At 41.8% G+C, this 24,941-nt stretch overlaps 1 protein-coding gene across 1 annotated transcript in view; it reads left to right on the top strand.

The window, feature by feature from the left end:
* LOC141148308 (guanylate-binding protein 3-like) overlaps positions 1–22,749 on the top strand; it is a 129,048-nt gene extending 106,299 nt beyond the window's left edge. The window contains exon 12 of the mRNA XM_073635612.1: positions 20,351–22,749. Coding sequence (XP_073491713.1) covers positions 20,351–20,521 — 171 coding nt within the window. The 3' untranslated portion in view covers positions 20,522–22,749. The remainder of the gene's footprint in view (positions 1–20,350) is intronic.
* The last annotated feature ends 2,192 nt before the right edge of the window (positions 22,750–24,941 follow it).

Here is a 24,941-nt window from a genome sequence, read left to right as displayed (position 1 = left end):
GGACTGCGAATCTTCGTTCTCCTTTTGTTTTGTAGTGGGTTTTTGGAATAAGGAGGAGGTTTTGGTTTGAAGATCGAAGACTGCGATTGGGTGTATAGTGCTTTATTTTCTCGCATAGGTATTGAGGAGCGTTTCCTTGTATACATTTGTGGGTGAGGCAGAGGGTCTTGAAAGTGATTCGGTTCTTTACGGATAGCCAATGTAGGCTCCTCAGGGAAGGGGAGATGGATTCCCAGGGTTTTTTTCCTGTTAACAGTCTTGCCGCCATGATTTGGATGAGTTGCAAGCGCGCAAGCTGATATTGGGGTAGTCCTATGTAGAGGGAGTTTGAGTAGTCGAGTCTGGAATTGATGATTGTTCCAACTACTGCTGCTTTGTCCTCTTCTGGGACGAAGGGGATGAGTCTACGTAGCAGGCGGAGGAGATGGTGAGATTGGCTGACTACTGATCCTATTTGTGCATCCATTGACATTTCTGAGTCAAAAATGACTCCGAGACTCTTGGCTTTGGTGCTTGAAGAGATGGTCTGTCCGAAGATGGTGGGTGGTGTCCATGGGGTCTTAGTTTTGGAATTTTGATTTGCATGTAGGAGAAGAAGCTCTGTTTTTAATCCGTTGAGTTTAAGAGAGCTAGTGGTCATCCAGTCGTCTATCAAAGTGGGGCATTTTTCTAGTTGCTGATGATGGTCTTTTTCTCCAGGGATGCGAAGGTAGAGTTGGGTATCATCAGCGTATGAGTGGAAGCAGAGGTCCGATTTTCTGATGATTTTGAGGAGTGGGCGGATGTAGATGTTGAAGAGCACTGGTGACAATGGTGAACCTTGAGGGACTCCACAAGAGATTGCGTGGGTTTCAGAGGTGAAAGCTCCTAGTTTCACTGTCTGAGAGCGATTTGCTAAGAAGGATGCGAACCATTGTAGATCTGGATCTGTGACTCCTGCTACTTCTGTGAGGCGGAGGAGTAGAGTATTGTGGTCCACTGTATCGAATGCTCCACTGAGGTCCAACAGTACCAGGAGACAAGATTCTCCATCATCAGCAGCTTTGAGGGCGTCGTCCCATATTTTGAGAAGTGCCGTTTCTGTGCCATGGCCTGGGCAGAAGCCTGATTGCAGAGGGTCCAGGAGTTTGTGCGTGTCCAGGTGGTGTTGAAGCTGTTGTACTACTGCTTTCTCCATAATCTTGGAGATGGTGATGAGGCCTGTTATCGGTCTGTGATAGTTAGGGTCCTTAGGGTCGAGGTTGGGTTTCTTTAGGAGGGGTTTGACGATGCCATGTTTGAGGGGGGTTGGAACAGTCCTTTCTTTGAACGACTGGTTGATGAGGTGTGTTATAGTTGGAGCCAAGATGTCGGAACATTCTTTCAGGAGTTTTGTGAGAATGATGTCGTTTGGTGATGTGCTGTCTCTGAGGCTTCTAATGATGTTTTTGTTGGTGTCAGTGGTGATTGGGATCAGTGAGAAATTCGGTCCTTGTGTGATGATCGTATTGATTTTTTCTTTTTGCTTTGGTTGAATGAGATTGGTTGTTTTTTTCTGTTGAATTTTTTCCGGATGTTGTCGATTTTATCGATAAAAAAATCCGATAATTCATTGCAGAATTCTTGGGTTTCGTTTCCTGGGGGCTCTAGACAGGTAGGGTTCATTGTCTTGGTGACTATTTTGAAGAGTTCCTGAGGGCGGTTTAAGGCTGATGAGATGGTGTTTGAGAAATGTTCCTTTTTTGCTTTGAAGATTGCTTTGTGATATTTCTCTGTGAGTGCTTTGTAGTTTGTGTGGTTTTCCTTTGTGGGTTTTCTTCTCCAGGCTCTTTCAGCTCGTCTGCGTTCCTGCTTTAATAAAGAAAGAGTGCCATTAAACCATCCAGAGGTTGTTTTGTGGATGTGTGTTCTACGTTTTGGAGCCACTGAGTCCGCAGTTTGTAGTAATGCCTTGTTTAAGGAGTTGAGTGTTTGTTCTGTTGAGTGGCTTAAGTTTAACATTGCTATTTTGTTTGATAATGTGGTTTTGAAGAGTTTGGAGTGTAGTTTCCTCTGAGATCTTGTCCAGTGTGTTGTAATTGCCTGTTTCCGTTTTTGGAGGGTGGTGTTGGTAGTGATATTAAATTTGATAGCGTGGTGATCCGTCCATGGTACCCAAACAAACTTTTTATCATTTTTTTAAAACAGATAGAGCTTTCTTTTAGAGGTATTTCATCACCACTGAGTTTTTTTATTTTTTGATAAATGAAAATTCCGAAAAAAAAAGTTTCTGTTATAAAATTTTGTAAATAAGTACGTTTTTCTTCTTCACTGATGTGCGCTAATGAGTTTGCACTGATGGGCACTGATGAGGCACTGCGATGATAGGCTGCACTGATGGGCACTGATGAGGCACTGCACTGATAGGCTGCGCTGATGCGCACTAATAGGCTGCACGGATGGGCACTGATAGGCTGCACTGATGGGCACTAATAGGCTGCACTAATGGGTACTGATGAGGCACTGCATTGATGGGCACTGATGTACTATAGTACAAGCCTGACATTATTGATCCTTTTTGCTCTTCTTTGGAAATGTATAATGTAACACTGACTTTTTAACCACTTCAGCCCTGGAAGAATTTACCCCCTTCCTGACCAGAGCACTTTTTGCTATTTGGCACTGCGTCGCTTTAACTGACAATTGCACAGTCGTGATGTCCTTTTTTTCCCACAAATAGAGCTTTCTTTTGGTGATATTTGATCACCTCTGCGGTTTTTATTTTGTGCGCTATAAAAAAAAAAAGAGCCATGATTTCGGAAAAAAAAAACGCGTTCTTTTTTACTTTTTGCTTTAATAAATATCCCCCAAAAATATATAAAAGAACAATTTTTTTCCTCAGTTTAGGCCGATACGTATTCTTCCACATATTTTTGGTAAAAAAATTGCAATAAGCGATAATTGATCGGTTTGCACAAAAGTTATAGCGTTTACAAAATAGGCGATAGTTTTTTGGCATTTTTATTAATATATATATATATATATATTTTAAAATGGCAGCGATCAGTGATTTTTATCGTGACTGCGACATTATGGCGGACACATCGGACATTTTTGACACATTTTTGGGACCATTGTCATTTATACAGCAATCAGTGGTATACAAATGCACTGATTCCTGTGTAAATGACACTGGCAGTGAAGGGGTTAACCACTAGGTGGCAGAGTAGGGGTTAAGTGTGTCCAAGGGACGTGTTTCTAACTGTGGGGGGCATGGCTTTGTGTGACATGTCACTGATCTCTGCTCCAATGACAGGGAGCAGAGATCAGTGACACTGTCACTAGGCAGAACAGGGAGATGCTTGTTTACATTACCATCTCCCCGTTCTTCCTCCCTGTGAGGTGATCGCGGGTATCCCCGCGACCGGACTTACTGAGCTTGCCGCTGGCCACCTCTTAAAGGGGAACGTAAAAGTACGTGATTCTGCCTGTGCGAGCCCTTCTGCCAACGTATATCGTCATGAGGCGGTCGGCAAGCTGAGGCCATTGTTATTAGCCTTTTTTTTATCAAATGTTATTAATAAAAACAATTTTTACATGTTTGGTTGACAACAAAATCCCAACAGAGGTATATAATAATTTGTAGTTTTCAACCAACTGAATAGTCCTGTCCAACAGTATGTGTTAAAAACAGAGGTTTAGTTTTCACACATTTGCAAATACATGCATAAGCTACAGAGCCCCTTCACGGCATCCCAGTATTATCTGCAGTCTTAACTCAAAATTTTGAGAGCCTCCATAGTGAAAGCACAGGTATTACAATAGATAGATAGAGGGCAGGTGAGCCTAGAGGGAGCCCACCCCTCCTTAACCACTTCCCGAACCGCCTCACATACATATACGGCGGCAGAATGGCACCGCTGCGCAAACCGCCATATAGGTAAGTCGGCCCCTTTAAGAGCCATAGCAGGGCGCAGTGGGGGACCCGATGCGCATGGTCGCTGATCGCTGCCCGCCACCCACAATTGCAGGTGCGAGAGCTGGGATTTGTGTGTGTAAGCACACAAATCCATGTTTTGTCAGGGGAGAGACAGATAGTGTGTTCCTACTAAGTATGAACAATGATATGTCTCCTCCCCCAGTCAGTTACATCCCCATACAATTAGGATCACTCACGGTGGAACACATTTAACCCCTTGATGGCCCCCTAGTGTTAACCCCTTCCCTGCCAGTGACATTTACACAGTAATCAGTGCATATTTCTAGCACTGATCGCTCTATAAATGCCAAAAGGTCCCAAAATGTGTCAAAAGTGTCCGATCTATCCGCCGCAATGTCACAGATCACCGCCATTACTAGTAAAAAATAAATAAATAATAAAAATGCCATAAAAATGCCATAAATCTTTCCCCTAGTTTGTAGACGCTATAACTTTTGCGCAAACAAATCAATATACGTTTATTGCGATTTTTTTTTTTTACCAAAAATATGTAGAAGAGTATGTATTGGCCTAAACTGATGAAGACTTTTTTTATTTGGGGATATTTATTATAGCAAAAAGTAAAAAATGTGTTTTTTTTTCAAAATTGTGGAGTTTTTTTGTTTATAGCGCAAACAATAAAAAACACAGAGGTGATCAAATATCACCAAAAGATATTTCTATTTGTGGGGGAAAGAAGGACCCCAATTTTGTTTGGGTACAGCGTCTCACGACCGCGCAATTGTCAGTTAAAGCAACGCAGCGCCATATCACAAAAAAATGGCCCGGTCAGGAAGGGGGTAAATTCTTCTGGGGCTAAAGTGGTTAAAGGCACAGGGGTGCACTGGACACCCAGCACATAGCACCATGGCAGCGAAGGTGTCCAGTGTGTCCCCTCACCAATATTCCAACAGTACAAACAAATGGCCCCTGCCCCACCTATAACTGGCCTTTGCAGCAAGGAGCACATAGAAGGGCGACGCATGTGTAACAAAAACCAAAGAACCAAGGAAAATTCTCAGCTCTACTTACCAACCAGTCTGCAATCAACCAAACTAACTGGGGTGCCGTGAACAGGTTAATTCAGTTGGTTGCAGGCTGGTCAGTAAGTAGAACTGGGAATTTTCCTTGGTTTTGTTTGACACGCGTCGTCCTTCCATGTGCTCCTTACTGCAAAGGCCAGTTATAGGTGTGATGGGCTCTTTACCCTGAGCTCCGAAGGACATGTGTCCATCATCTTTCATGTCTTAAAAAAATTGGGGAATATATATTGTGGTTTTTTTTTTCATTCATTAACCACTTCAGCCCCGGAAGGATTTACCCCCTTCCTGACCAGAGCACTTTTTACAATTCGGCACTGCGTCGCTTTAACTGCTAATTGCGCGGTCATGCAATGCTCTACCCAAACGAAATTTGCGTCCTTTTCTTCCCACAAATAGAGCTTTCTTTTGATGGTATTTGATCACCTCTGCCGTTTTTATTTTTTGCGCTATAAACGGAAAAAGACTGAAAATTTTGAAAAAAAATGATATTTTCTACTTTTTGTTATAAAAAAAATCCAATAAACTAAATTTTAGTCATACATTTAGGCCAAAATGTATTCGGCCACATGTCTTTGGTAAAAAAAATGTCAATAAGCGTATATTTATTGGTTTGCGCAAAAGTTATAGCGTCTACAAACTAGGGTACATTTTCTGGAATTTACACAGCTTTTAGTTTATGACTGCCTATGTCATTTCTTGAGGTGCTAAAATGGCAGGGCAGTACAAAACCCCCCCAAATGACCCCATTTTGGAAAGTAGACACCCCAAGGAAATTGCTGAGAGGCATGTTGAACCCATTGAATATTTTTTTTTTTTTGTCCCAAGTGATTGAATAATGACAAAAAAAAAAAAAAAATTTACAAAAAGTTGTCACTAAATGATATATTGCTCACACAGGCCATGGGCATATGTGGAATTGCACCCCAAAATACATTCAGCTGCTTCTCCTGAGTACGGGGATACCACACGTGTGGCACTTTTTGGGAGCCTAGCCGCGTACGGGGCCCCGAAAACCCAGCACCACCTTCAGGATTTCTAAGGGCATACATTTTTGATTTTACTCCTCACTACCTATCACAGTTTTGAAGGCCATAAAATGCCAAGATGGCACAAACCCCCCCCCCCAAATGACCCCATTTTGGAAAGTAGACACCCCAAGCTATTTGCTGAGGGGCATGGTGAGTATTTTGCAGCTCTCATTTGTTTTTGAAAATGAAGAAAGACCAGAAAAAAAAATTTTTTTTTTCTTTTTTCAATTTTCAAAACTTTGTGACAAAAAGTGAGGTCTGCAAAATACTCACTATACCTCTCAGCAAATAGCTTGGGGTGTCTACTTTCCAAAATGGGGTAATTTGGGGGGGGGGGGTTTGTGCCACCTGGGCATTCCATGGCCTCCGAAACTGTGATAGGCAGTGGAGAGTGAAATCAAAAATTTACGGCCTTAGAAAGCCTGAAGGCGGTGCTTGGTTTTCGGGGTCCCGTGCGCGGCTAGGCTCCCAAAAAGTCCCACACATGTGGTATCCCCGTACTCAGGAGAAGCAACAGAATTTATTTTGGGGTGTAATTTCACATATTCCCATGGCATGTTTGAGCAATATATCATTTAGTGACAACTTTGTGCAAAAAAAAAAAAAAAAAAAATTGTCTCTTTCCCGCTACTTGTGTCACAATATAAAATATTCCATGGACTCGACATGCCTCTCAGCAAATAGCTTGGGGTGTCTACTTTCCAAAATGGGGTCATTTGGGGGGGGTTTGAACTGTCCTGGCATTTTATGCACAACATTTAGAAGCTTATGTCACACATCACCCACTCTTCTAACCACTTGAAGACAAAGCCCTTTCTGACACTTTTTGATTACATGAAAAAATTATTTTTTTTTGCAAGAAAATTACTTTGAACCCCCCAAACATTATATATTATTTTAAAGCAAATGCCCTACAGATTAAAATGGTGGGTGTTTCATTTTTTTTTTTTTCACACAGTATTTGCGCAGCGATTTTCAAACGCATTTTTTGGGGAAAAAACACACTTTTTTAAATTTTAATGCACTAAAACACACTATATTGCCCAAATGTTTGATGAAATAAAAAAGATGATCTTAGGCCGAGTACATGGATACCAAACATGGCATGCTTTAAAATTGCGCACAAACGTGCAGTGGCAACAAAATTAATACATTTTTAAAAGCCTTTAAAAGCCTTTACAGGTTACCACTTTAGATTTACAGAGGAGGTCTACTGCTAAAATTACTGCCCTCGATCTGACCTTCGCGGTGATACCTCACATGCATAGTGCAATTGCTGTTTACATTTGACGCCAGACCGCCGCTTGCGTTCGCCTTAGCGCGAGAGCAGGGGGGACAGGGGTGCTTTTTATTTTTTTTTTTTTTTTTTTATTATTTTTTTGCTTTTTTATCTTATTTTTAAACTGTTCCTTTCATTTTTTTTTTTTAAATCATTTTTATTGTTATCTCAGGGAATGTAAATATCCCCTATGATAGCAATAGGTAGTGACAGGTACTCTTTTTTGAAAAAATTGGGGTCTATTAGACCCTAGATCTCTCCTCTGCCCTCAAAGCATCTGACCACACCAAGATCGGTGTGATAAAATGCTTCCCCAATTTCCCAATGGCGCTATTTACATCCGGCGAAATCTAAGTCATAAAATGCTCGTAGCTTCCGGTTTCTTAGGCCATAGAGATGTTTGGAGCCACTCTGGTCTCTGATCAGCTCTATGGTCAGCTGGCTGAATCACCGGCTGCATTCTCAGGTTCCCTGTTGAGACAGGAGAGCCAGAGAAAAACACGGAAGACGGTCGGGGGGGGGGGGCATTCCCTCCCACTGCTTGTAAAAGCAGTCTAGAGGCTAATTAGCCGCTAGGATTGCTTTTACATGAAAGCCGACCGCTGGCTAAAAAGAATGATACCAAGATGATACCTAAACCTGCAGGCATCATTCTGGTATAACTACTCAAAGTCGTGAATGGCGTACCTGAAGACAAAAAAATGGTTAACAATAAAGCACAGTAAACGATAAAGTATAAAAAATTGCATACCTGAAAAGCAAACATGATAAAACATAATAACAATAAAACATTGCAGAATAGAATACAGTAAAAAAGAGCAGAACAATAGAGAGAGAGAATAGAGAGAGAGAACAATAAAACGACAACTATTTTTTTTTATTTTTGTTTGTGTTTTTTTTTTTTTTACACTTTTTTTTTTGTAACTGTAACTTTTATAACTGTAACCGGTTCCAGGTTCGGGTCTCTCAAAATGCGATGGCATCTTGGGAGACCCTGTGAAAGTGTGCCTAGTCTGTGCAATGCTGTACCCTACGCTAATACTCAACTAGTGAATGGTAGCGTTCAAAACATTCACCAATGCAAAGACCAGGATTGTCAGGACAGGAGGGACAATAATAGTGAGTGTCACGCCTATATCCGCGCTTGCTGCAGACACAACATCTTTTTTGGGGGGTTCGTTGGGTAGGGGTACTTGGGAGGACATAAAGAAAATGCCTCTCATGCAGCCGACTGCATTTGGTTGGGGATGTGAATGGGGGAAGTACGGGCGCTGCAGAAGCGGTGGGTTCCCAATTAGGATTGGCGAATGCAGCAGGAAGGGCATTATGGGCACGACGGGCCTGTGTTTGTCTTCTTCTTGGTGGCAGCGGGACACTACTTGTGCTTGCCACCTCACCAGCTTGAACTGCACTTATGGGACTCGCCACATCACCAAGTGTTACTGCAGTGCTGGTTTGACTATGACCGGGGTGTACTAGGCCGCTGGTGCTTGCCAGTTCACCAAAACGCTACAAAAAAAGTGACAGTGATCGATCGATACTGCACTTGGGTGGGCTGGACTGGGCTGGGCCGGGCGGAGGGGCAAAACGCAGGTGCTAGCAGGTATCTGGGCTGATCCCGCTAACACTGCGTTTTTGGGAACCCTAAACTGCTGGGGACGCTAGTATAGATCTGATCGGATCAGATATTGATGCGTTCAGATACTATACCACTAAGGGAGGTGTACGGTGCGTGTACGGTGTGTGCGTGGGTGTTCGCGGTACTGGCGCTAATCTGACGCTGCCTAGGGCGACGCATATCACCGCCGGGCGATCAGGGGGCTAAACCTTTTTTCGGTAATAAACGGCGGGTGCCCTGACACTATAAAAAATAAACGAACTAACCAGCGTCACCCGTAACGGTTATACGGTGATCAGTGGTAAAAGGGTTAACTAGGGGGCCATCAAGGGGTTAAAACATTTATTAGATAGTATATGGGGGTCCCTGTCGCTATAAAACACTGACGGCGAACCTAAATATTTACGTCCCTAACTAGCGTCACCAGCGACACTAATACAGCAATCAGAAAAATGATCGCTTAGCGACACTGGCGACAGGGGGTGATCAAGGGGTTAAAACTTTATTAGGGGGGGGTAAGGGGGGTACCCTAGACCTACAGGGGGCTAAACCTTTATTTGGTAATAAACGGCGGGTGCCCTGACACTATAAAAAATAAACGAACTAACCAGCGTCACCCGTAACGGTTATATGGTGATCAGTGGTGAAAGGGTTAACTAGGGGGCAATCAAGGGGTTAAAACATTTATTAGGTAGTATATGGGGGTCCCTGTCACTATAAAACGCTGACGGCGAACCTAAATATTTACGTCCCTAACTAGCGTCACCAGCGACACTAATACAGCGATCAGAAAAATGATCGCTTAGCGACACTGGTGAGGGGGGGTGATCAAGGGGTTAAAACTTTATTAGGGGGGGTAAGGGGGGTACCCTAGACCTACAGGGGGGTAACAGTCACTACCCTAACACTGCTATGCAGTAATCAGGAAAAAAAAAAAAAAATAAAATAAAAACCTGCTTGGTGTCAGTTTGTGACAGGGGGGGGGGGGTGATTGGGGGGGATCGGGGGGCGATCGGGGGGGGATCGGGGGTGTAATGTATGCCTGGCATGTTCTACTGTGTGTGTGTGTGTGTGTGTTGGTGCACTTACATGTCATCTCCCCTCGGCGCTGGAACGGAAACTCCCGAGCCTAGGAGAGATGACATCACATCCTCTGCCTCTGTGTACTATACAGAGGCAGGGGATGTTTCTCATTGGCTGGGAGCGATCGCGAGGGGGGGGCCACGATCGGATGGCCTCCCCCTCGTCTCTCATCGCTTCCAACCAAATGCCGACCGCAGCTGGCACCGGGGGGGGGTCCGATCGGACCCCCCACCCGCGGGAAGGCAATCACGTTTCAGGTACGTGATTTTGCCTGCCCGTGCCGCTCTGCTCACGTATATAGGCGTGAGGCGGTCGGCAAGTGGTTAAAGTGTAATTTTTCCCAACAAAAATGTGTTTGAAAAACCGCTGCGCAAATACCTTGTGACATAAAAAAATGCAACAATCCGGGGAAAGCACCAGGCCTGGATGGCCTTACTATTCAATACTATAAGGTCCTACTACCTTCTCTGGTCCCATTCATGACCAAACTGTTTAACGCGGTAGGCTTGACCACTTCGTTTGCAGTAGACACCCTACAGGCCCATATCTCGGTCATCCCTAAAGAGGGGAAAGACCCAACCTCATGTGGCAGCTATCGGCCGATTTCGCTGCTAAACCTAGACCTTAAACTCTTCATGAAAATCTTAGCGAATAGGATTCAACATCTCCTTCCCAATCTAGTTAATTTGGATCAGGTAGGCTTTATTCCTACCCACGAAGCTATAGATAATACCACCAAGGTCCTCAATTTATTACACGTAGCAAATAAATCTCACACTCAATGTGTATTCCTCAATACAGACACGGAGAAAGCCTTTAACAGGGTGAATTGGAGCTTCATGCTTTTGGTGTTGAAGTACTCTGGCTTCAGCTCTAACATGCTCCAGTGGATCTCCACAATTTATTCTCGCCCTTAAGCTCGAGTTCGAGCCAATGGAGTTCTGTCAGAACCCTTTAAAATCACAAATGGAACACGTCAGGGTTGTACCTTGTCACCCCTCCTCTTCACCCTGTCATTGGAACCCTTTCTACGTTCCACACGTCTAAACCCAGATGTTGCTGGCATAACGATTGGTGATACCCAACACAAACTCTCGGCCTACGCTGACGACATGTTATTCTCCCTCACGAACCCTCTGATCTCGTTCCCAAATGTAATGAAGGAATTTGAAAGATATGGAGGTCTCTAATCTTCAAATTAACTCATCTGGTGTCCACGTTGGAGAAGTGCTCTCCTTGGTGGATACCCGTTGCGGCCGTGCTCCCGAGTCCTGCTTTTGCCTGTAATTACACACAAAGCAGGACTCGGTCCCAACCCCATCGCCCGCGTCATTGTATTTGATTGACAGCAGCGGCAGCCAATGGCTGTGCTGCTATCAATCTATCCAATCAGGACACGAGACACAAGCTAGAGTTGGTGTGCTCGTTCATGGCCGGAGGAAGACAGCATTCAGGTAAAACGGGAGAGCTGGGGGGCTGCAGCACTACAGAAGGTTTTTCACCTTAATGCATAGAATGCATTTAAATTTAAGTAAAACATTTTTTTTGTTTATTTGTAAGAAATTAAAGTTACATTCAAGCATATAAAATCAACCCCCCCCCCCCCCCCCCACACACACACACACACAGCATATCCTCTCACAACTCCAGAGCAATTTTAAGTTAAAATGGAATAGTACGGCACTGACATATCTGGGCACGCAGATCCCTTCCAACGTATCCAAGATATTCAAACTGAACTTTCCCCCACAACTGAAGAATGTCAGAGCTCTTCTGGACAAATGGAACACTGGCCGCTGCAACATTCTTAAAATCAGTATTCTTCCTAAATATATTTATCTTCTACAAGCCCTACCACTCCATATCCCAACTACTTCAAACAGATTCAGGAAGTGTTTTTTGCATTCATATGGGCTCATAAATGCCCACGATTGAAACGTAGCCAGGTCACACTACCTAAACAATACGGGGGTCTGGCAGTACCAGACATTAGCAATTACTACCAGGCTATTCACCTAAGCATACTCCTGGATTGGAACAGACACGGCGACCTCGAATTATGGATTCGGATTGAACAAGCCCAAAGTGTCATACCCCTTGTTAAAGCACCTTGGTGTTATATGTCCCTACCAACAGAAGTGAAAAACCAGCCTCTGATAGGCCAAACAGCAAAGCTCTGTTCAACCCTGTTTACATGAACCCTTCTCTCTTTCCCGATCTCGCCACTATTCCCAATCCTTGGGAACCCACTTTTTACCCTTGGATTTAGAGATCCGACTTTTCGGAACTTGATGAGGAATGGACGCTCACAGGCTTCTCACTTCTTGGTGGGGGGGAGATGGCCATCGATTTTGATTCTTACCGGTCCCGCTGGGGACTTCGGCTTGGGATTTTGGGGGGCTCTCCAGCTCACACATTTTCTTCGTACCCTCCCGCCCCTGAGCAGCTATAGTAGACCCCTCACAACTTTTGAGGAATACTGCTCGGACTTGGGAGCAATGCCACAATCGCTCTCAGCCAACTATAACCTTCTGATCACACCTTCTGAACCCCATTCCCTGAGTTGCATTCGGGAATAGGAGCAAAATCTGGGTACATCGTTCAATACTCAAAAGAGACAACATATTCTCCGATTTATGTACAAATCTTCCATCTGCACAAAAGTGCAAGAGACTAACTTTAGAATTTTAACTAGGTGGTACAGAACGCCGGTAAGGTTACACAAAATTTCTCCTGTAACCTCTGATTGTTGTTGGAGATGCCAGAAAGAACGATGAACCATTCTCCATATTTTTTGGTCCTACCCCAAACTAGAACACTTTTGGAAGGAAGTCAAATGCAATGCCCAAAAATATACCGAACGCCCAATACCAGAAGACCCAGCCTTTTTCCTCCTCCATGCCTCTAATGCCCCTGGGAAACACTACAAGAAATCAATCATTCGCCATCTCCTTGATGCCGCTTAGGCATGCATTCCTCTTAAATGGAAATCCCAACCACCTCTGACCAGGGATGTGGCTTAGAAAAGTAGGGGAAATAAATAAGCTGGAGGACCTCATTCTCTTGGCATGCCACCAACAGGGACGTTACTCCAAGACCTGGTCACTCTAGAATGTGTTCATCTTCTCTGATGAAGGTAGAGCCCTCCTTGACTGTGATCCTGCTCACTAAACCTATTGTACCTGGACACTAACCCTATTGAGTATCTTGGTATTTTTGTAGTGCCAATTAGGCTTCCCCGTCACCCAGTTCTGCGATCTGGGAGGTCACGCTGAGCATCGCTACATTCCTTCCCTGACCCCCACCGCCTCCCTCCCCTCACACCCTCCTTTGCTCCCTTCCCTCTCTAACTTAGTACTCTCTTTTCTACTCTATTGCCCCGTACACACAATCTGAATATCGTCCGATGGATCATACAACTTTTTTCGCTTAATAGTCGCAAGTAGAAATTGAATAGGTAAATAAATTCACAAAAATTCTTGTACGACAGGAAAAAAAAATCGGAAGTGATGTCATGTGTTGTAATGTATTTGTAATGTATTTTCGGACGACAACTATACTGACTAAGCGAAAATCGTACGATCTGGAATCATACGAGGAAAATTTTCTTGCATGTCCGATCAGAAAATATTGGATGAACTGTCGTGATCGGCTGTCGAAAGTAGTGTACACACAAGTCGAAAATCGTACGATTCATCATCGGACGACCGTTTTCGTACGATTTACGGGCCATTACGCTATTCTTCATTCTCTCTTTTCCTCTTCTGTTTCCCTTATGCTACGCTGATTCCACTCTCTGGACCAGTGTTGTTCTTTTAGCTCCATCCCACTCCTTCTCTACGTAACATTATAAATTGATTTGGGTTGTTTCTGAGGCCTCAACCTAGCAGAATAGGGATGAGCCGAACACCCCCCTGTTCGGTTCGCACCAGAACATGCGAACAGGAGAAAAGTTCGTTCGAACACGCGAACACCGTTAAAGTCTATGGGACACGAACATGAATAATCAAAAGTGCTAATTTTAAAGGCTAATATGCAAGTTATTGTCATAAAAAGTGTTTGGGGACCTGGGTCCTGCCCCAGGGGACATGGATCAATGCAAAAAAAAGTTTTAAAAATGGCCGTTTTTTCAGGAGCAGTGATTTTAATAATGCTTAAAGTCAAACAATAAAAGTGTAATATCCCTTTAAATTTCGTACCTGGGGGGTGTCTATAGTATGCCTGTAAAGGGGCGCATTTTTCCTGTGTTTAGAACAGTCTGACAGCAAAATGACATTTTAAAGGAAAAAACTCATTTAAAACTACCCGCGGCTATTGCATTGCCGACAATACACATAGAAGTTCATTGATAAAAACGGCATGGGAATTCCCCAAAGGGGAACCCCGAACCAAAATTTAAAAAAAAAATGACGTGGGAGTCCCCCTAAATTCCATACCAGGCCCTTCAGGTCTGGTATGGATATTAAGGGGAACCCCGGCCAAAATTTAAAAAAAAATGACGTGGGGTTCCCCCTAAATTCCATACCAGACCCTTCAGGTCTGGTATGGATTTTAAGCGGAACCCCGCGCCAAAAAAAAAAATGACGTGGGGTCCCCCCAAAAATCCATACCAGACCCTTATCCGAGCACGCAACCTGGCAGGCCGCAGGAAAAGAGGGGGGGACGAGAGCCACATGCCCTCAACATTGGGAGGGTGCTTTGGGGTAGCCCCCCAAAACACCTTGTCCCCATGTTGATGAGGACAAGGGCCTCATCCCCACAACCCTGGCCGGTGGTTGTGGGGGTTTGCGGGCGGGGGGGCTTATCGGAATCTGGAAGCCCCCTTTAACAAGGGGACCCTCAGATCCCGCCCCCCCTGTGTGAAATGGTAAGGGGGTACAAAAGTACCGCTACCATTTCACTAAAAAACTGTCAAAAATGTTAAAAAAAAGATGAAGAAGATGAAGAGAAGAGCGGGAGCCTCCCCCCATGCCATGGGTGCGGAGCGGGCCGAGGAGAAGAAGATAGAAGACGCCGCGGAGGAGATGCTGGACGAGAACGCCGGAGGAAGAACCAGAAGAGCCAGAAGAACCAGAAGAACCAGAAGATGAAGGAAGATAGAAGAAAGAAGAAGTATTTAAATAAAGGAATTGTCAAAAACTGTCTCTTGTCATTTTTAACATTTTTGACAGTTTTTTAGTGAAATGGTAGGGGTACTTTTGTACCCCCTTACCATTTCACACAGGGGGGGGCGGGATCTGGGGGTCCCCTTGTTAAAGGGGGCTTCCAGATTCCGATAAGCCCCCCGCCCGCAGACCCCCACAACCACCGGCCAGGGTTGTGGGGATGAGGCCCTTGTCCTCATCAACATGGGGACAAGGTGTTTTGGGGGGCTACCCCAAAGCACCCTCCCAATGTTGAGGGCATGTGGCCTGGTACGGTTCAGGAGGGGGGGGCCGCACTCTCGTCCCCCCCTCTTTTCCTGCGGCCTGCCAGGTTGCGTGCTCGGATAAGGGTCTGGTATGGATTTTTGGGGGGACCCCACGCCGTTTTTTTTTTTTTTTTTTTTGGCGCGGGGTTCCCCTTAAAATCCATACCAGACCTGAAGGGTCTGGTATGGAATTTAGGGGGAACCCCACGTCATTTTTTTTTTTAAATTTTGGCCGGGGTTCCCCTTAATATCCATATCAGACCTGAAGGGCCTGGTATGAAATTTAGGGGGACTCCCACGTCATTTTTTTTTTAAATTTTGGTTCGGGGTTCCCCTTTGGGTAATTCCCATGCCGTTTTTATCAATGAACTTCTATGTGTATTGTCGGCAATGCAATAGCCGCGGGTAGTTTTAAATGAGTTTTTTCCTTCAAAATGTCATTTTGCTGTCAGACTGTTCTAAACACAGGAAACATGCGCCCCTTTACAGGCATACTATAGACACCTCCCAGGTACGAAATTTAAAGGGATATTACACTTTTATTGTTTGACTTTAAGCATTATTAAAATCACTGCTCCTGAAAAAATGGCCGTTTTTAAAACTTTTTTTTGCATTGATCCATGTCCCCTGGGGCAGGACCTGGGTCCCCAAACACTTTTTATGACAATAACTTGCATATTAGCCTTTAAAATTAGCACTTTTGATTTCTCCCATAGACTTTTAAAGGGTGTTCCGCGGCATTCGAATTTGCCGCGAACACCCCAAATTGTTCGCTGTTCGGCGAACTTGCGAACAGCCAATGTTCGAGTCGAACATGAGTTCGACTCGAACTCGAAGCTCATCCCTATAGCAGAATATACCGGGGTTTTGGCTATGACTTACCTGAATACTTCTCGGATAGCCAATAGATGTATTGTCATCTTGGGTCTACGGCGTTCCACTCTATGTAACGCATGTTTGTAATAATGTATGGTATGCCAAGACTGCTCATATGCCACTGTATGTCCTTGTACCATGCCCTTTGACTAAATAGAAATTTGTAAAAAAAAAATTTAAAAAAATGCAACAATCACTATTTTGTTCCCTAGAGTCTCTGCTAAAAATATTTATATAATGTTTGGGGGTTCTAAGTAATTTTCTAGTGAAAAATACTGATTTAAACTTGTAAACAGACATGTGCAGAACAAAACAATTTGTAATGTTTCGTTTTGATTCGTTATTTACATAAATTAGTTCATTAAATTAGTTTAATTTGCTTAATTCATTTTCGGAATTCATTTTGAATTAAATTGATTCAAATTTTCTGAGTTCCAATCGACTCAAATTTTCTGAATTCCAATTAATTCAGATTACATTCAAATTGCATTTGAATTCAAATCGAATTCCATTTGAATCAAATTCCATTCGACATCAAATTTATTCTATTCAAAATTAGAATTTTGGATGATGGTTATATTCTTCTATTCCATTCTATTCTTTTTATATTCTATTCTTTTATATTATATTATATTCAATTCTTTTTTATTATGTTCAAATTCACATTCATTCTATTCAAAATTTGCATTTCGGAAACCAGTTATATTGTTAAATACTTTTTATTCTATTCTTTTCTATTTGTTTATTCTATTTTACTCTAGTCTATTCTTTTATATTCTATTGTTTATTTTTAGTTCTATTTTTATTTTCTATTCTATTCTATCTGAAATTTGAATTTCAGAAGATTGTTATATTCTTTCTAATTTATTCTAGTCTATTCTTTTTAATTCTATTCTATTTTTTTTCTATTCTATTCTTTTCTATTCTATTCAAATTTTTTTATACAAGAGTATATATTGGCCTAAACTGATGAAGACATTTTTTATTTTTTTTAAATTTGGGGATATTTATTGTAGCAAAAATTAAAAGATATTGTGTTTTTTTTCAAAATTGTCGCATTTTTATGTTTATGGTGCAAACAATAAAAAACGCAGAGGTGATCAAATACCACCAAAAGAAAGCTCTATTTGTGGGAAAAAAGTCATCCATTTTTTTTGGGTACAATATCACACAATTGTTAAAGCAACGCAATGCCATATCGCAAAAAATGGCCTGGTCAGGAAGGGGGTAAATTCTTCCGTGGCTGAAGTGGTTAAAGGCACAGGGGTGCACTGGACACCCAGCACAAAGCACCATGGCAGCGAAGGTGTCCAGTGTGTCCCCTCACCAATACTCCATCAGTACAAACAAATGGCCCCTGCTCCTGCCCCCACTAATTACTGGCCTTTGCGGCAAGGAGCACATGGAAGGACGACACGTGTCAAACAAAAACCAAAGAACCAAGGAGAATTCCCAGCTCTAGTTACCAACCAGTCTGCAATCAACCAAACTAACCAGAGTGCGTGAACAGGTTAATTTGGTTGGTTGCAGGCTGGTCAGTAAGTAGAACTGGGAATTTTCTTTTGTTTTGTTTGACACGCGTCGCCCTTCCATGTGCTCCTTACTGCGAAGGCCAGTTATAGGTGTGATTGGCTCTTTACCCCGACCTCCGAAGGACACAGCGATCACAGATCCCTGCCGATGCATGCCGTAGGGGGCACATGGATGTCTATGTCGATAGACACCCTCCCAGAAATGTGCGACAGTGCTGTAGTCGTCATTCGTAAAATAAATGGGATTAAAAGTAAAAATTATTTATTGGTGGTCCCAGGATTAAATTGCTTTTCTTTCAAGTGTTTTTTTTGTATATCCACTTGCAAACTACGGTACGTATATATATGCGTTGCGGCTTGCAAGTGGTTTACCGGGGTTATGGCTGAAGCTTTATTTTTTTCAGTTGGCAGCTGGCTTTCTCATGAAAGTGGTCCAAGTGACTCATTAGCCGCTGTAACGCTTTCATAGCAGCAGGAGGTGTCGCCCCCTCACGCAGCTTACCGGTGTTTCTCGGGCTTACTGTTTTGTGGCTTACCAGATGGTCTCTGATCACCTCTATGGCATCACATCTGGTCTGGGGCGGAGTTAAACAAATATTGTTTTTATTTTTTAAAGCAAAAGATCAAAGCAACCTTTTACGTTTTATGTCTTTTTGACCCCAGATCTCCACATAAAGAGGACCTGTCATCCTTATTTCTATTATAAAAGGATGTTTACATTCCTTGTAATAGGCATAAAAGTGATAAAAAAAAGAAATGAAAGGAACAGTGTAAAAAAAAAAAAAGTGAGGCACTCCCATCTCTCCGTGCTCACGAGCAAAAGCGAACGCATACGTAAGTCACGCACGCATATGTAAATGGTGTTTGCACCACATGTGAGGTATCGCCGCAAATTTTAGAGCGAGAGCAATAATTCTAGCACTAGATCTCCTCTGTAACTCTAAACATGTAACCTGTAAAAAAAATGTAAAGTGTCGCCAATGGAGATTTTAAAGTACCATAATTTGTCTCCATTCTAGGAATGTGCGCCATTTTAAAGTGGGATATGTTAGGTATCTATTTACTCAGCGTAACATCATCTTTCATGTCTTAAAAAAATTGCGGGATATATTGTGGTTTTTTTCATTCATTAAAGTGTATTTTTTCCCCAAAAAATGTGTTTGAAAAACTGCTGTGCAAATACCGTGTGACATAAAAAAAATGCAACAATCAACATTTTGTTCCCTGGAGTCTCTGCTAAAAATATATATACAATGTTTGGGGGTTCTAAGTAATTTTCGTTTTGATTCGTTATTTACATAAATTAGCTCAGGTAAATTAGTTTAATTTGTTTAATTCGTTTTCGAAATCCATTTTGAATTCAAATTAATTCAAATTTTCTGAATTCCAATTAATTCAGATTACATTCAAATGGCATTTGAATTCAAATCGAATTCCATTTGAATAAAATTACATTCGACATCAAATTTATTCTATTCAAAATTAGAATTTTGGATGATTGTTATATTCTTCTATTCCATTCTATTTTATTGTTTTTATATTCTATTCTTTTATTTTATAGTATATTCTATTCTTTTTTATTACATTCAAATTCGCATTTATTCTATTCGAAATTAGAATTTCGGAAACCGGTTACATTGTTAAATACTTTTTATTCTATTCTTTTCTGTTTGTTTATTCTATTCTAGTCTATTCTTTTCTATTCTATTGTTTATTTTTAATTATATTTTTATTTTCTATTTGAAATTCGAATTTCAGAAGATGGTTATATTCTTTCTAATTTATTCTAGTCTATTCTTTTTAATTCAATTTAATTTGTTTTCTATTCTATTCAAATTCAAATTTATTTTATTTGAAATTGAAATTGAAATTTGAAATGTAATTTATTTGAAATTCGAATTTCAGAAGATGGTTGTATTCTTTCTATTTTATTCTATTCTATGCTAATTTTTATTCTATTCTATTCTTTTATTTTTTATTCTATTATATTATTTTCTTTTATTTCCTATTCTATTTTGTTCTGTTTTACCCTATTCTTTTATTTTCTATGCTATCCCTTTATTTTCTATAAACATTCTTGCTATTCTTTTATTTTGTATTCTGTTTTACTCTATTCTATTCTTTTATTTTCTATTATAGTCCTTTCTATTCTATTACATTTTTTCCATTCTATTCCTTTATTTTCTATTCTATTTCATTCTCATCAGCAATGTCAAAACAGATTGAAAAACTTTTTGAATTTGAAAACTCTTTATTTATAAACTATTCGAATTAGAAAACTATTTGAATTTGATCAAAAAAATTATTAGAATCAAATTAAAAACTATTCAAAATTTGTCTGAAATTTTCTTTCATTATTTCGTATTCGTTTAAATTGATCACTATTGTATATCGTAAATTTGGATAAATCTAAACCAAAAAATTGTCAGTATTTCAATTTGAACGAAACGAACTGCACATGTCTACTTGTAAACAAGAAGAACCAGAAAAGGCTCGGTCTTCAAGTGGATATATACCGTATATTAACAAACAATATCTTCACAGGAACGAGAATTATTGCTGCAGCAAGGATTGGAGAGACAAGCCCGTATGTTTCATGAACAGATCGCAGATTTAAAGAAACAAAGAGACACTCCTGATTTTGGCGTCCTTAACCCAGTCATACGTCCTATCGCAGCTGGTATTCGTGGATTTCTTGGGCTTTTTGAACCATAAAAACAGTCATGGGAAAATGTATCTCCAGCCAAAACTTCATGTTATTTTTGATTGACTGAGGAAGAACTAAAATTTCTATCAATATTTACTGCAGTATGTGGCCCTTTATAGGAGACGTCCTCTCACTTCAATTTTTAGTGATAATGTGACACTAGGACAGGAAATGTGGGACAGAGACAGCAAGAAAAACTGAATTTTTGGGTAGTTTTTTTGGCAACCGCACCACTGACACCACTGTAATGGGAGCCCCCAACCACTGAATGGGAGCATTACCCCACTTCCACCAATATAATCTAGAGGACTATACCGCTGACACCAATGTATTGGGCGTGCTACATCACTGACTGTAATGAGAGCACTACACCGCTGGCACCAATGTAATGAGGGAATTATCTCCCCCACTGACATTGATATATTAGAAGTACTGCCCTACTGTCGCCAGTTAATTAGTGGACTATAGTAGATTCGTTTTCAGGACTTGCTGGTGCCTTATGTTACACTAATGTAATGGGGGCATGCGACAGGCCTAACCAGGACAGGGGCTTTTGGAAAGGACTAGGAGCAAGCCTCTTACCCACTGACTATGGGCCCTGGATTTTAAGGGAACACTACTCTTTGGGAGGCATATGCCTGGGGGACCCTTGGAGTAATGGTACTTTGGATTAACCACTTCTGGAGCAGCCGCCACAGTTATACTGCGGCAGGCTGGCTCCCCTGCGAGAGCCGTCGTAGCTGTACGTCGGCTCTTAAAGATGCCTCCGGCAGTGTGCGCATGCAGCCAGAGCCACGCGCACGTGCCCGAAGCGTGTCCCCGGAGCCGATGCGAGTGCCCGACGGTTTGCGATGACCGCCGGGCACCCGCGATTGCTCGTTACAGAATGAGAACTGGGATGTGTGTGTGTAAACACACAAATCCTGGTTCTTTCAGGGGCGAGGAGACTGATCGTGTGTTCATACTAAGTATGAACACTGATCTCTCTCTTCCCCTAGTCAGTCCCATCCCCCTACAGTTTGAACACACATTAAGGAACACAGTTAACCCCTGGATCGCCCTCCTAGTGTTAACCCCTTCCCTGCCAGTGTCATTTACACAGTAATCGGTGCATTTTTATAGCACTGATCGTTGTATAAATGACACTCGACCCAAAAATTTGTCCACAGCAATATCACAGTCCCAATAAAAATCGCAGATCACCGCCGCCCATTACTAGTAAAAAAAGAATAAAAATGCCATGAATCTATTCCCTATTCTGTAGACGCTATAACTTTTGCGCAAACCAATCAATATACACTTTTTGAAATTTTTATTACCAAAAATATGTAGAAGAATACATATCGGCCTAAACTGAGCAAAAATTTGCTTTTTAAAAAAAAATTGGGTTTATTTATTAAAACAAAAAGTACAAAATATTGTGTTTTTTACAAAATTGTCGCTTTTTTTGTTTATATCGCAAAAAATAAAAACCGCAGAGATGATCAAATACCACCAAATGAAATTTCTATTTGTGGTAAAAAAAGGAAGTAAATTTTGTTTAGATACAGCGTCGCACAACCGCGCAATTGTCAGTTAAAGCGGCGCAGGGGCGAATCGCAAAAAATGCTCTGGTCATTGAGCAGCCAATTCTTCCGGTGGTGAAGTGGTTAAAGTCCATGTCTCCCCAAAACACACAGACTCTGGGAATCTAGGCCCCGGATCCATGTTTAGGACCTAGATGCCCCATTACCAACAATGACTGCTTCACACTGTGAGGCTCATAGATGTTAATGTCATCAGCTCAAAAGCAACCCAATTCTTGAGATCTTCTGAATTAATCAGTTTAAGGTGTTCTGTGTCTTTGTCGCATTGTATCATCTCCCATAGTACGCCTCCTAAGTGTCTTTCACCCATTGTAAGTTGTGCTAATTAACTCACCTATTGTTTCTGTCTGTCTGCTAGCAAACTATTGTGGGATGTTATACTAATGTGTAATCTACTATGTTGTGACCTTGGGGCTGGGCAGTCTGACCTGGAGTGAGATCTCTGTTTAATCACAACATTGTCATCTGGGTGGCTAGTTGTTTAATTAATATTAATGATTATAGTATACGGTATGTTGGCTGTTTCATTATGTTAATTATATTTCTGTATACAATTTCCTTTGCATACGATAATGTGATCAGACTTATGTGACCTGGTGTATTATAAATTCTGTTTGAGTTTTCAATAAAGAGTTCCAGTTCTCATACAAGCTGTTGCCAGCTAGTCTTGTATGCTATGCAAAATTCAGCTATAATATCTGGTTCCTATGTCAGACTGGAGAAAGCGGTATACTCACGGAAGCAATGAAATTTGTATCATTTTTTCACACAAATAGAGCTTTCTTTTAGTGGTATTTAACCACCACTGGCTTTTTTTTTTTTTTTTGCTAAATAAATGAAAAACATTTTTTTATAGTTTGTCATGACATTTTTCAAAAATGTAATTTTTCTCCTTCAATGATGGGCACTGATAAGCTGCATTGATGGACACTGATGGGCATTGGTGGGCACTGATAGGCGGCACTGATGGGAATTGCTGGACACTGAAAGGCTGCACTGATGAGGCGGCACTGGTGAGCACTGAAGAAAACACCTACTGGTGCATGCTGGAACTACACTATTCAAGTCCTGTGGTCTCGACAAAGTAGCTCATTACACAGCCAAAGTACTACTTGCCTATTGGGTACTGTCACTCTCTTTGTACTCAGGCCAATTTTCAGCTGTCATTGCTGTTGCACTTTAAATAACAATTGCGAATGTGAAAAAAAAAAGTTTCTGTTATAAAATTTTGTAAATACCGTATTTATCGGCGTATAACACGTGCCGGCGTATAACATGCACCCCAAGTTTAGGAGGGAGTTTTAAGGAAAAAAACTTTTAGGAGGGAAGTTTAAGGGAAAAAAAACTTACATTTAAATGCCCATCAATGCAGCCTTATCAGTGTCCATCTGCAGCCTTGTCCATCATTGCAGCCTTGCCCAGTGCCTTTGCAGCCTTGCCCAGTGCCTCTGCAGCCTTGCCCAGTGCCTCTGCAGCCTTGCCCAGTGCCTCTGCAGCCTTGCCCAGTGCCTCTGCAGCCTTGCCAGCCTCTTTGCAGCATTTCCCAGTCTCTGATTATTTAAAATTGGCACCAATCTCCACTGACTGTGAGCGGAGAGAAGCGAGCGCCAGCGAGATACACAAAGCTGAGTGTACTCGGCTAGTTTTGGCTCCTCTCGCAGTCCCACCAATCTCCACTGGTTGCGAGAGGAGAGGAACGAGCGGCACCAACAAACACATAGCCGAGTGTACTGGGCTAGTTTTGGCTCCTCTCGCAGTACCGCCCCTGACTGTAAGTAGAGCCGAGAATAGCCGAGTACACTCAGCTATGTGTATATTGCTGGCGCTCGCTCTGCTGTGTTCACAATCAGCGGAGATCGGCGGGGATCGGCATATAACACGCATCCACGATTTTCCCCTGATTTTACGGGGAAAAAAGTGTGTGTTGTACACCGATAAATACGGTAAGTAATTTTTCTCCTTCACTGATGTGCGCTAATGAGGCTGCACTGACAGGCAAAAAAAAAAATAATAATAATAATTCCACGCTTAGGATTATATGAACTGCTGCCTCCCTGTAAAAAGATTTCACCAAGGTGAAATCCAACCAGATTAAAACTCACAGAAAAGGGGGGGTTGGCGCTGTTCTATAGAGTAAATACATGTATCAAGCAGGGGGGGGGGACCCTGCTTGTATGTGATAATTTGATAATGCGCTATATGTAAACACTAAAAAATGAACTCTGGTTGAATATAAGGTGAGGTGTGCTGACAAAAAATGTGCGTAAAAGACTTCAGCTGTAAACATATAATTATTATAAAGTGACTTATGGTGGCAAAAAAACCCACATCCACTGTAACTTGTGCTAGTAAAAAGCATCAGCCGAAAACTTATAGTAAGTATAAAGTGACGTGTGCTAACAAAATTAATTGAACAATAAATAATATCAACTATACGTATATATATTAATAAATGTCCATATTAAAAAAAAAATCTCCAAAAAGTGACATGTGCTTCATATGAAAATATGAAATATGAAAATAATTTGTGCTGGCAGTGACTTTTCTGTGCTCCCCTCTTGTGCTCACACTCACCAGAGCGCTTCACCCCTGCAGGGGTAAAAGCGTTTATTAGAAGTACACTCCAGATCCTGGTGTCCCTCTGCTGGAATATTTTTCACAATGTGATTCTCACAGCAAAACTGACCCATCCACGAGTGTAGGGATGTAGTTTAACTCCTACTGCTTCCCCCTCTGTAGTGTAATCTCCAACCGGGTATCAACATATGGTTTAATATAAGAAAAAAAATCCTCATAGCGTGACTCCACAAAGCTATGTTTATTGGTATTTAAAATTCTTATA

Source organism: Aquarana catesbeiana, linkage group LG06, assembly GCF_042186555.1.
Source record: "Aquarana catesbeiana isolate 2022-GZ linkage group LG06, ASM4218655v1, whole genome shotgun sequence".
Taxonomy (NCBI): Eukaryota; Metazoa; Chordata; class Amphibia; order Anura; family Ranidae; genus Aquarana; species Aquarana catesbeiana.
Note: the sequence above shows the minus strand (reverse complement) of the source record. Positions and strands in the feature narration are given on the sequence as shown.